The 13,570-nt window shown below is 51.3% G+C and overlaps 1 protein-coding gene across 30 annotated transcripts in view; it reads right to left on the bottom strand.

Annotated features, from left to right (window-relative positions):
- NCOR2 (nuclear receptor corepressor 2) overlaps positions 1-13,570 on the bottom strand; it is a 207,399-nt gene that overhangs the window by 98,443 nt on the left and 95,386 nt on the right. For all 30 annotated transcript variants that reach the window (XM_053590060.1, XM_053590081.1, XM_053590083.1 and 27 more), the window contains one exon: positions 7,829-7,881. In XM_053590060.1, coding sequence (XP_053446035.1) covers positions 7,829-7,881 — 53 coding nt within the window. The remainder of the gene's footprint in view (positions 1-7,828; positions 7,882-13,570) is intronic.

Here is a 13,570-nt window from a genome sequence, read left to right as displayed (position 1 = left end):
TCCAAGTATTTATGAATCACGGTGGTGGTATTAACATGTGTCCACAAATTCTTTGATATTCCTCCCTCTAAGAGGTGAAGCTTACTCCCCTTCCCTGGAAGGTAGGCTGGGCTTGGTGACTCCCTTCTAAAGAGCAGAGCACAGGAGAAAAAACTGCAAGGTGATGGGGACAGCCATGACAACATCTCTGGCCTGCGATCCGGGTGGACATCACTCACCATGTCGGCATCACCCACTTGATGTGACACAATTATAGGGTACCTCCATCACCTCTCTGTGGATTTCTTTCCCCAAATCCACCACCCCAGTCTCAGCAGGAGAAAACACCTGTCAGGCCCACACTGAGGGTCTTGTTACAAAATCCCTTGCCTAACATTCTTCCTCACTCTGTCCCCTGGGCTAGAGCACGGTGGAGTCTTCATAGCTCACTCAAACTCCGGGGCTCAAGTGATCCTCCTGCCTCAGCCTCCCAAGAAGCTGAAATTACAGCCACATACCACCACAGCTGGCTAATTTTTTTATTTTTATTTTTTAGAGACAGACTCTTGCTATGTTGCCCAGCCTGGTCTTGACCTCCTAGGCTCAAGTGATCCTCTTGCCTTGGCTCCCAAAGCACTGGGATTACAGGCATGAGCCACCACGCCCAGCCCCAGCACTCTTCAAAAGTGCCAGGGTCATAAAAACCCTGAAGTCACAGATCGGAGCCTAGGGAGATGCAAGGACTAAATGCAATGTGAGCATTGGGATCTTGGACCAAAAAACAGTGTTTTTCTGGAAACACTGGTGAAAATCCAAAGATAGCTGGTAATTTAGTTATCAATGGTGTAATGGTGTTAACTGCTCGGTTTTAATAAATGTGCTGTGGTTCATGAGATGTTCACAGGAGGGGAAGCCAGGTGAAGAGCACTCTTTCATAACATTTCAAAATAAATAGGACCCCTACCAAAGGAAAAAAAAAAAAAGAACATGGGATGGGATAGCATCCACCCTGGAATGCTATTAGGATGATCAAACAAAATTTACCTTGGAATTGCATGTTGCCCATTACGGGTAGAATTGTGTCACCAACCTCCCCTTTAAAAAAGAGATGTTGAAGTTCTAACCCCCAAGTACTTCAGAATGTGACCATACTTGGAAATAGGGTCTTCAGAGAGGTGAGTTCAGATCAGAGTGGGCCCTAATGCAATGACTTAGGAAATGGGGGAATCTGGACACAGACAGGCATGCACAGCAGAGAGATGACGTGAACAGACACAGGGGAAAATGCCACATGGAGATGAAATGCTGGAATGACGCAGTTGTAAGGCAAGGGAGCCAGCAACCACCAGCCAGCTGGAAGGGGCAGGAAGGATCCTCCCCTGGAGCCTCCGGAAGGAGTGTGGCCCTGCTAACACCTGGATTTTGGAATCTGGCCTCCGGAACTGAGAGAATAACATTTCTGTCATTTTCAGCCATCCGGTTTATGGTCATTCTTAATGGCAGCCTAGGAAACTAGTCCAGTGTCTTGTCTTATCTTCAACAAATAGTGGTGCAGTGGCTGCAACCTGAAAAGCACTCGGAAGCACGAGGCCTCCCAGGATAGAGGTGAGGAGGATGCGACATCTCATCCGTTTCCCCACAACCAGCAGCAGGTGACGGCTCGCCTTCTCCCTGGCTGATCAGAGCTTCCTTCCAAAGCAAGCACAGTGCCTAGCACCCAGAGACACCCACTTCCTGCCAAAGAAGACAAACGTCGAATCCGCAGGCTGCAAACCGGCACAGAACACTAGCTAGGGACAGCCTATAAGTGCTATGTTTGGGCCACGGTGCTTTCCGAAAAACTAGAAAAGCTTGCACACAAAGCCAAAGTTTCTCTTGAAAAATCAGGCAATCTGGCCGCACTCCTTTATGATCACAGACTGGGAAACTGAGGCTTGGTTCTCCCTCTCAAAGGGCACCAAGCACTCTGTTCCTCAGTCCCCACCGCTCCCTATTGCCTCCCACCAATCCCCCCTCATTCAAACTTTCCTTCCCATCCTGGAGGCATCCACTTGGGTTTGCAACCCCCAGACTCCTGGCTTATGATGGCCATTTGTTCAAGATTCTTCTGACAAAATTTTTTTGAGAAGTTTCTTTTGCTCCAAACAGTATTTTCGCAACGGTCTGAGACACCCACATACAAATCTTTTCTGCTGAGCTTCTGCCCATCAAAAATAAGGAATAGTCTCTAAGAGGGACCTGGAGGGCAAAATAGCAGCATGATGAGTTTGCTGGTGGAGGCATTTATGGGGTACAGAGGGCAACTTCAGTCCCCTGGAGAAACAGGGGTTCAGAAAAGCACAGCCTGTAATGTGTCCCATCACCTACCAGTGGACTGGGGAGAGAAACAGGAACTAGGAGGGAGGGATGAGGAGGATGACATGAATGTGTCAGGACAGGCTGCACCTTAGGGAGACTGCCCTGGGGGTCTCTGGGGACCTGAAAGAGGAAAGTTCAGGGCAATCAGAGAGGTCTTCCTGGAGGAAGGGAGGCTTAAGTTGGGAAAAGCAAAGGAATGGGGTGGGCAGAGGGAAATGGGCAGAATGTTGAGATCGAGGGATGGAGGGGACAGTAATGAGTTTGGAGAGGGCAGAAGGGGTGTTCAGGGAAAGTCTGATCCCCAACTGCTGGGTAGAGTGAGAGGGAGGCAGCCCATGCAGGGTCCGCATGTGCTGGGGAGAGCCGACTGGGTCAGGGCAACTGATAGGATGAAACCTCCTGCTTACTGCATGCCGGGCAAAAGAGACCACCTCCCTGACAACCAAAGCGGTATGTCTTGTCCAAGGTCACCTAGCAAGGGAAGCAGAGACCCGGGGGAGGAAATAGGACAGATAAGCAATAGGCCTGGTCTGGTGGTACGGCTGCGTGACCTGAGAAAATTTATTTGACATCTCTGAACCTCCACAGTGAGACCCCCGAGATGTGTTGACAATCACCTGGTTCACTACTAATCACCTTTTCCACCTGTGCAGCCCCAGGACTGATGCTTCCTATCAGGTAACCCCCGCATGAAGAAGGAGAAGGGAAGAAAACAGGCTGCAAGACAGAAAAACCAGGAGCAGAAGGAACCAGCAGGCTTCTAGGCCTGAGGGTAGCACAGGAATAGGGCCAGTGCCAGCTGGCACCGGGCTGCGACACAGGCAGAGGCAGGACCCACCCTATCTGCTATTCCCCACCTGAATCCTGTACCCTTTCACCAAATTACACCAGGGCTCCACAGGACACTGGTGAATGCAGCCATGGGCAGGCCCCTCCCCATGCCACCAAAGCCTAGAGGTCTGGGCCTAAGATCCTGCTGCAGGAGACCTGACATTCCCAAGGCAGCTGGCAGAGGGACAGCAGCAGAGGTGGATACAGGTGACTCCAATGCCTCTGAAATCGGTTGTGCAGCAGGAAGTCAAGCGTGAAATTAACTTTAACTCTGCAGCCCCAGCACAGTGACACAGAGAAATTAAAGTGACAGGGCAAGGTCCCCAGGGAGGGAACGACCCCCCACCTCGCTGCAATGACAGTAAGCAGGGGCGGGCACCCTGCCTGACCCCAGCCATATTATCTCGCCGAACCCATTGTGGCTGTCACTTAGAGCCCACATATTTACTGTTTATCTACCTCCCCCACTGGATGTCAGGGATCAGTCACTGTTGTCTCCCTTGAGCCAGGGACAGTACCTGGCATATAGTAGGTGCTCAGTAAATAGGTGTTGAATGAATGAATGAAGTCTTAATCTCTGTAGATCAAAGAAAGAAACACTGAAATCACAGAATGTTCTCTCTGTGCCCAGCACTGACCTCAGCTTAAGGCACACACATATTGCCTCAATAAACCCTCTGGGATAGCTCATCATTATTCCTATCTTACAGATGGGAAAACCAAGGCATGAAGAGCAAGTGACTTGGTGCAAGGACACACAGCCAGTCAGACACCAGACACATGGTGGGACTGGGCCTGCAACGGGCCTCCCTTTCTGTGCCCCAGGAGTGCCGGGCATTCAGCAGTTTCTAAAGTCTGACACGTGCAGAGTCACAAATGCAAGGTACAGTGCAGCTCCCTGAGTATTACCCACCCTCAGCTTGCATACCTCCCAGCAATGGGGCACTTACTACCTCCCTTGATAGATACCACAACACTGCTCAGTTCTGCTTTATCCAGACTCCACTCTGTGAAGTGACCCCTTGAGTCTTATTTCCACCTTCCAGAGAATTCCCAAACTTTCCCTAATAACACCCCTCTTCCCTCTCTTTGGGCTTAACATTCTGAATCCTTCTCATTCCCCTATCTGGTAGCAGGTCCCCAGGGCCCTAGTTCAGAGAGGTCCCAGCAGTCACCACTGGGGCCTGGGCACTCCTCTGACCCCTACTCAGAATGAAAGGCCTTTAGAGCTTCCTGGGAGGCTCAACTACCCCCACCCAAGACCATCAGTTGCTAGACAAGCCTGGCACCAATTGACATGGAATGTCCATAGCAAGGCAACACACAAAGACAAAAAGGAATAAGGTAACTGCTTAGGGTGGGGTGACAGCTGGCGCCTGCAGGGCTTGTCTGGGATGATCACACGCTCTAAAGTTGACTATGGTAATGCCACATAACTCTGTGAACATGTGAAACACCACCCAGCTGCACACTTTAAATGGGTGAATTGAATGGTGTGTGAGTTATATCTCAATAATGCTGCTTAGAAAGAAAAAAAGACGAGATTCCCCTCTAAACCTCCATCATGCTCAAGCAGCATGAGCGGGGTCTCCACCAAGTATGAAGAAGTATGCATTTTTCCCAGGGTCCAGTGCTCAGAGCCATGTGCGGCCACCCCTGACCTGGCCCTGGGCCAACCACTCCCACCTTGGGAAGCAGCTTCACCATCTCACAGCTGCCAGGCCCTGACCTTGGCATCCACTGGCCCTCCCTGTCCCTGCCCCTCCTGTAGGGGTCTTCCCACTCCCACCCAGTCCTTTCTCCCTGCAGCTACCAGAATGAACTTTTAAAACCAATATCCGACTACCTCACTTCCCGGAATAAACCTCACGGCTGACTTCCCTTGGCACAGACAACAAAATCCAAACTCTTTACCAGCCCTGGGTGATCTGGATTCTGCTCCCCTCCCTGCTGCATAGCCCCCCACAGACCAGGCTGGCCTTCTCAGTGATCCCTGAGGCTCACTGCTGCCCTGGGGTCTTTGAATGGCCCGATCCACCTGCCTGGGATACTCCTGCCCCAGAGGTCCATGCCGCTGGCTACCCATTAGCCTCCAAGCATCCCCTCAACTGTGACATCCTGTCCTGACCTCTCTAGCTAAAGTCATCCCCTCATTTTCTTTCTCTTCATCACTCATTTACTACAATCATAAAATTTTCTTAAAGTAAATGACTACATTGATTTAATGATGATCATATTAAAAAATTTAAAAAATAGAATGATGATGATTTTAGAGGAAAAACATGAAAAAAAAAAAAACCCTAAAATTCTAAGGACAAATCTGTTCAAATAATTTACTTACAGTAAATACTATATAATATATAGTATTATATCATAAAATTGGCCACTTACTGTATAAGAAATCTTAATTATCCTCTCTATTTCAAATGTAAACATGGTCATTTGTGATTTAGATTTGGAACAAATTCAGTGAGGTGGTTACCTAAGTAGTCAAAGTGCACTCTGGAAGACCAGGGCCTTTCTCCAATGAAGATTATGCATGTCAAATAGGGCACTGATTTCAACACTCTTACAGTTTTATTCTACTTAAACAAAGATGTAGCAATACCTTGTTTGCTGATGTTATCTGTATGGATAACTTATTTTTTTTCTCTTCGGATTTTATGGCCGCTTTTATTGCTTGAAATCATCCACATTATTCAGCTTAAAATATCACTTTAAGTGATAAAATCTATGTAAATTTTCCAGTATAATAATATTGCGACCAAAAAATGTGTCAGAAAGGAAAAACACACTAGGAGTATCAAGGCATAAAGCGCTTAAGACAGTTATGTGACCATAGTACTTTGTATTAGCTCATATTTTCTTATTTACCTAACTCATTTACCTTTCTCATTTACCTAACTTTGTCTTTACTGCTAGACAAAGCCTGATGAGGATATGGGTCTTTGTTTTGTCCAGGGCTCAGTGTCTAAGGCCTAGAACACAGCCTGGCAGATAGTAAGTGCTCAATAAATGTGCAGTGACTGAACAAATGAACCAAGAAGCTGGATGAATGAGTGAGTGCTCCAAGGGTCCCTAACTCAGTGGAGAATATCCTACCCTCTTTCCCTAAACCAGCTGTGAAGAGGCCTTAAAAGTGTCCCCCATCCCCTGACCCATCTTCACCTGTAGCTACTACCACCAACAGAGTCCCCAGAGTGAGGTGGGTCCCAGGAAGCTGCACAAGAGACTAGGGCAGCCTGATAGAAAAGTAAACTGTGGAATCAATGGGATTTCACTCCAGCACACCAGGTCAAAGAGAAGCACAAGCAGATTCTGACACAGGCATCCCTGTACCACACTAGGGCCCCTGGTGCAGGACACATGCAGGGCACAGGCTGAAAAGGACTCTGTACCAGCTCTGCTGGTAAGCCATCTCTGGAAGGTGTTCCTGAAACCAAACAGGCAAGGAAAAGGTTCCCTAGGTTGCTCCAGAAGTCACAGGGTACTGCAAGAGGGTAGCTGAGTTGCTTACCCAAGCTTGCACCAGTCATGCAACTCCAAATACTACAGAAAAAGAGACCTCCCTGCTAACCAGTCCAGCACCAGTGGATGCCTGAAAGCCACCAGGAGGTTTCCATGCCTCTGGGAATGAAGAGCTCACCACCACACATACACTCTTCACTTCTATCCCAGGAAAACTTGGATAATCAGACCAGGCTAGACTACCCACTGAGCCCATCAGGCACCTCCACCTAACTCCTGCCCCTCTCACAAAAATGAACCTTGAACATTCAAAGACTTTGAGGTGCTCCCAGGGAGTCTCTCCTCCACCCTGACACTCCCACCACAATTACAGTCTAGCCCCTTTTATTTTTTGAGTTCCTGGATAACAACAAGAAGTAGTATCTCCACCTCAGCCCAGAAGGCTCTGTTTCCATTATATAGCCCAGGAAAAAGCCAACCCCCTTTCATCAGCCACACCTCCAATGCCTTACACCCAGCTTAAAGATATAGGCACTGCCCTGTACCACTTGCCATACCCAAATGCACGTGGGTGCTTAGCTAACACTCTTCCCCCTCCCAGCATCCATCTGGAAAAAGACCTCATCACTGGGGTGCATGGTATTGGTCACCTCCAAAGCCTCTGGACCTGAATGAGTTCATCAAGCTGACCCATGCTGGGCTGTGCCCCAGAGGGACCTCTCTGTGCAGAGCCTGGGACACTCCCAAATACGCTTATATACGAGCCCATAACACAGGCACTTCTTTGCCCTGGGCCACTCCCCGCATCTTGAGCTAGCCACCCTCTGCCCAGTGGCAGTGCCCTTCTGCTGAAACAGGACACAAATCTGCAGCCCCTGACATCATCCACCTGAGTCTCGGGCCCTGTGCATGGCAGCTCCTTCACTCGCCCTCCCCAAGCCAAGGCCTGTTCCCTGAAGTTTTGGGGGCCACTCCCTCTGCTCTCCACCCCCACCCCAGGCCTGCTCTGACCTTATCCTAGGCCCTACCAAGCCAGAAATTTCCCCAAACCCTGGCCCATTCTATCCCCTCCTCCAGCACCTAACCCTGGCTAGCGGCCCTGATAGGAATTGAGAGTCCACATCCCAGGCCAGGCCACTAAGCGTCTATCCTTGCACTCCTCTGCGTTGGAATGGCACTGCCAAATACTCACATTTTGATGTTCTCATGATACTGCCGGGTGTCAGAAGGCTGGTTATACAATGGCTGCAAAGGGAGAGAGAGAAGCGGGTCAAAACCAGGCCTGGGGTGTGGGCATCTGGCCCAGCGGGCTGGTCACTGCCCACTGCAGAGCCCAGTGGCCAGAGCCCCACCCCTGGGCAACCTTGGCCTCAGGCTTGAGGCCCTGGCACTGAGGAGCCCCCTGCTGGGGTGAGTGATCAGCCGCCGGCAGGCGTGAAATGGAACAGAGGGACCCAGCATTCTGCCATGGCCAGGAACAGGCTGTGACCGGTTACGCTGGGCACAGTTCTGAGTACTGTGACCACCCCCCTCCCCCAAGGCTATTGTGGCCACTCTGCTGGGCATTTGGCAGTGATGGCCTAGAGTACCCCAGAGACAAGCCCACACACACGTCTCCGGGAGCTGAGGTCGGCCACGGCCACTGAGCGTGGGAAGCTGCTTAGCTTCTCTAGACAACACAGAAACCCATGTCTCAAACCACCGACTCCAAGATGTCACTTTATCCCCACTGACTAGTAAAAGTCAAAAACGTCAAATAATGCTAAGGGTGTAGTGTGAGGATGATTTGCACGCAGCCGATGGGAGCACAGTAGATGGGATGCACTCACCAGAGAATGCCCAACCCCCCATCCTCTCCTGCAGACGCCCTGGAAGCGTGTGGCATGGTGCTGCACAGAGGGTGGACGCTAGAATGTCCACACGGCACTGCTCACCACACCACAAACGAGAAGCAAGCAGAATGCCGTCTCCCTTCAGAAGAATGAATAAGGACATGAGGACTGTTTGCACCCTGAATATGGCACAGCAAGGAAACACGAATGGCCCGGCCCATGTGCATCAGCAAGGATGAAGGACGAAGCCTGCACAAGGAAAGGCAGCAAGGTGCATAAGCACATGTGACAGGTCGGGACCAGCTGGCTGCCGGAAGGTTAGGAACCAAGGGTTCAAAATCCTGGTCTGACACTTTCCAAATGTGGTCCTGGATAAGCTGCTTAATCCACTCGTGCCTCAGTGTTCCTGGCACTGTAAAATAGGCCTGAGCTCGCATGGTGGCTCTGAAGGTCACACGGTGGTACACGCAAAGCTAAGCCCAGTACCCGGCACATACAAATGCGGACGAAGCCTCCGTGTCATCGTTGCCATCAGGGTGCAGTGACTGTGCTAATAACACCCATTGTTCATACCTCCTCATACCACCTGTGTCCTTGCTGTGGCCAATGGGACAGTTACAAACTTAATGAAAGTGGGGAAGGGGGTGGGGGGGAGAAAGCGAAGGCTTGAAAACGTGAGTCTGCATTTCTGCTTCCTCTTCTGTCAGAGAATAAGCTCAGCCTGGCCCAATGCAGGCAGGACTGAAAGCCCAGACTGACCCCATACTGCACCCTGCCTCCCCAACTGAAAGAAAGATATAAAAAAACCCTTCCTCTGTCATGCTTCACCAAAAAATTTGAGGTGTGAACCCTTCTTGGTTGCCTAGTCAATAAAGGACCCTATACCTAATTTGAACTCAGTGTGCTGGTGTTTTCTCTATAACTCCACTCTCATTGGGCACAACAGAAGGAGAGAGCCCTGCACAACCTTGGAAGTGAGTGAGCTGCAGCTACTTCAGCAGAAATGTGCAGGGGAGAAACAGTAATGGTCACCGTTTCAAGCCACTAAAAGCAGGGCTGCTTTGTTAGGCAGCAGTAGCTAGCTGATACACTTCTAACCCCTATTTTACAGATGGGAAACCTGAGTCCTTAAGAATTTAAGACATTTGGGGCACCGCCTGTGGCTCAGTGAGCAGGGCACTGGCCCCATATATCGAGGGTGGCGGGTTCAAACCCAGCCCTGGCCAAACTGCAACAAAAAAAATAGCCGGGCGTTGTGGTGGGTGCCTGTAGTCCCAGCTACTCGGGAGGCTAAAGCAGGAGAATCGCCTACACCCAGGAGTTGGAGGTTGCTGTGAGCTGTGTGATGCCACGGCACTCTACCGAGGGCCATAAAGGGAAACTCTGTCTCTACAAAAAAAAAAAAAAAAAAAAGAATTTAAGACATTTGTCCTCAGTTATAAGAGATGAGTTTGGGCAAAAGCCCCATCTCTCAACTCCAGCCCTGGAGGGAGGGGTCTGCCCCTCTCTCTGCCTGTATCTGTGTGTGTGTGTGTGTGTGTGTGTGTGTGTGTGTCTCTCTCTCTCTCTCTCTCTCTCTCCCTCTCTCACACACCCACGCATGTAGCAGGGCCTCCTGGGGCAGCCAGGGGTGACAAGGTACAGTGTATGAGAGGTCAGGCAGAACAGGTGAGGACAAAGCCAACAGAGTCCTGCAGCCTCAGGGAGGGAAAGGGACACAGGGGGTCCTCCCTGGGAATGGAGCTGAACACACCTGATGAACCCATGACTGCTGCAGAGGGGAGCCGCCTGGCAGCAAGACTACAGACTCCATAGCCCCACACCCAGGGAGGGGCCTTTGCATCCCTGGGCGGTGGGTGGGGTGGCACAATTTTCTCCCACAGCCCCCAGGTCCTCTCCATGGTAATTCATCACTAAGCTTGGAAATTCCAGGCTCCAAGCTCAGCTATTCTCCCGGGACAAGGATGTCACCCTGTAGCTGGCATGGTCCATCTCTCCCCGTGCCAGGTCAGGCTGCCATCCCAGGCCTGAAACAGGGGGAGTTTCCCTACCCCTACCACAGGGGTTTGAACAGGAGGGTAAAGTGGACAGAGAAACAAGACCTTCTGCAGTCAGACTCACTCCAGAACTTCCCAATGGAGAGGAGGGGTAAGCCAATCCTGCAGAAGGCTGCAAACTGTCATCTCAGGAATGGCAAGGGGCCATATAAAGATGCCATTATATGCCATATAAAGTTGTGCCATAACCCTGGGCAACTCTGTGTTTGGTCTTTTACGTTCCTCATATGCTGACAAAATAAAGGCCAGGTATAAGTGGGCATCGCTAAAGGTTCAGGTTCTGGAAATAGACCCCGATTTAAATGCTGGTTCTTCCCTTACTAGCTGTGAGCCTTCAACACTGGTGCCTCAATTCTCGCATCTGGAAAATGGGCATAGGGCAAAGGGGACCTACCTCAGAAAATTCAGATAGCCCAGAAAATTTCAGACTTGGGAATTTGTTTGCCTTGCTTTGGTTTTAAAGATGGTAAATGGCCCAAGGAGGCCAGGAAGAGCCTGAACGACTACAACACACAGCCCATGGGTGGGAGTGGGGACAGAGGGGACACTGCTTCTGCAGTGCACAATAGGCTGGAAAATCAGGCGGTAACTCTAGGAGGACAGCAGGGCCCAGCCAGCCCCCAACCCACCGAGCCTGCCCAGGCCAATCACTCCCCTTCTATGGTCTCCTGCCCTGCACACAGAACAACCTGTCGCTCAAGGAGGACTTTGGTGAGAGGCTCTTAAGGAAAGGGCCTGGGAGGACTCCCGATCCTGGGTAGTTAGGCACAAGGCCTTCCCCTAAGAAGTCTCACCAGCCCCTCCTAGAGGCAAATGGACACCCTGGAGCCAAAGGGAGGCAAGATGGGGATGCTGCCTATTACCACGGCAACAAGCTTGTGCCATCTTGGAGGGCACAGGAGGTGGGGGGGGGAGGGAATGCACCCTGGCAGGTGCACTGCTCAGCAGAGATAGACCTGAAGGGCTCCCCTTCACACCTCCCCTCCCCTCTGCAGAGGGGGCTGCACAAAAGCCAGGCAGCTGCTCTGCCAAGGCCTGCTCTGCCCCAGTGTAGGGGCCACAAGGCAACCTTCCCACCCAGGTAGGATCTGGCCTTCCCACCACTTACTAGCTCACAGGTTTTACCTTCCCTCTAGGGAGATGAGACATCTAGGAGGGGACACTCCCTCCCACAGCCACTTGGAGTCTAAGAAATGGCCCCCAGGAGCCCTGGGCCATCTCTGGCCCTCTTGAAACCTGCTTCCTCCTTTAAAACCGGGGGTGCATTGGGAGGCAATGCAGAAAGAGCACAGAAGATATGCCAGATGCAGCGTCCTGGGCAGAAACAACGTATAACTGTGACTAAGAAGGAACAGGAGGGTCTGGGGGAAGGACCCCCTCCCCCCTGCCCGGGCTTCAGGCCCCTAGCAGGTGACCAAGAAGAGCCGGACACCCTAGGCAGACCAAGCTGGTAACAAATGAGTGTCAGCCTTGGGCCCGCAACCGGCTGGTGACACCAGTTTCTTAAAATAACACTTCTGAACAGGAAGGAAGCAAATGACTCAAGCAGCAGAGAGGTTGGGCTACTGCGCACGCCCTCCCCCCCCCAACTCTTGTTCTGGCCAGGCCTGGTCCCCAGAGTGTGCCAGGGCCAGGACCCTGCGGGGTGGAAGAGCCATGCCATAGAGTCTCGCAAGCCCAAAGTCCTGCTCAGCATCCTCTGTGCTATTTTCTTCCTTTCTAAAGTGAATTCTTCCCTGAACACAGACCTCCCTCCCAGGGAGATCACAGAGAGACCGGCCCTGGGCAATGGCCACAGAGATTCCTTCCGCCCAAGGGCAGGGTCATCAAAACATTCCCAGAGAAGCAGCTTCCTTGGCTGGGCACTCCCTAGGGGAACAACTCAGTCGTTGGCTACAGGTGGGAGAGACGCAAGGGAGTTGGACTCTGCACAGTATGGCCCAGTGACCCACACCCCCGGGTCAGTTGCCTCATGTGGAGGATGCCTCTGGCCACTCGGGCCCTGTGGAGACCAGAACAGAGGGCAGACCTGTACAGAACAGGCTGGCCACGCCCCCATGGGCTCAGCAAAACTTCCCTACTGATCCCTTATTGTGTGACCCTAGGCAAGGCACCACCTTTGCTGGCCCACATGAGAAAATGGGATGGCCCAGGGCACCTGTAGCTCAGTGATTAGGGGGCCAACCAGGGAGTGCCCAGCCATGCTCTGGGACTAGTGGGTTTGAACCAGACCCGGGCCTGCTAAACAAACAAACAAAAAAATAGCCAGGCATTGTGGTGGGTGCCTGTAGTCCCAGCTACTAGGAAGGCTGAGGCAAGAGAATCACTTGAGCCCAAGAGTTTGAGGTTGCTGTGAGCTATGATGCCACAGTACTCTACTGAGGGTAACAAAGTAAGACTCTGTCTCAATTTAAAAAAAAAAAAAAAATTAAAAGAAAATGGGACGGCGGCACCTCCATGTCCCCTAACATGCAGCAGGATCCCCACTGAAGGCCACCAGGCCTACTGACATCTAGAGCACTCCACAGACCTTGGCCTCCTGTGCCACCAGCTGTTGAGATCCCCAAGCAGGAGACAACCCCCTTTGTCCCAAAGAACCAGAAAAGCATCACTCTGATACTCCTGGTTCCAAAGCTTCTGAGAACAGCAGACATCCCCCATCCCCCACCCCGCCGAATGACTGGCTCTTGACTCTGTCCCTGCTTCCTCTCCTGTAGCCTCAGGCCCCAGGATACAGTGGCCCTCTAGCGAGAAGGAGAGCCTCCAAATCTGGAAATGACTGAGCCTCATATCCAATCCTGCCATCCACAGTCAACAAGATGGGGAAACTGAGGTAAGAAGCAGCTTATTGGTGGGAATATAAAACAGAACAGCCACTTTGGAAAATAGCTGGGTAGTTCCTTGAGCGGTTAAACACAGAGTTGACATAAGGTCCAGGTATATACCCATGAGGAACGAAAACGTACATTCATATGGAAACCTCACACTAATGTTAACAGCGGTGCTGTTCTCAACAGTCAAACAAATGCGGACAATATAATATCC

Source organism: Nycticebus coucang, chromosome 4 (genome assembly GCF_027406575.1).
Source record: "Nycticebus coucang isolate mNycCou1 chromosome 4, mNycCou1.pri, whole genome shotgun sequence".
NCBI classification, from domain to species: domain Eukaryota; kingdom Metazoa; phylum Chordata; class Mammalia; order Primates; family Lorisidae; genus Nycticebus; species Nycticebus coucang.
This window is presented reverse-complemented; position numbering and strand designations above follow the sequence as displayed.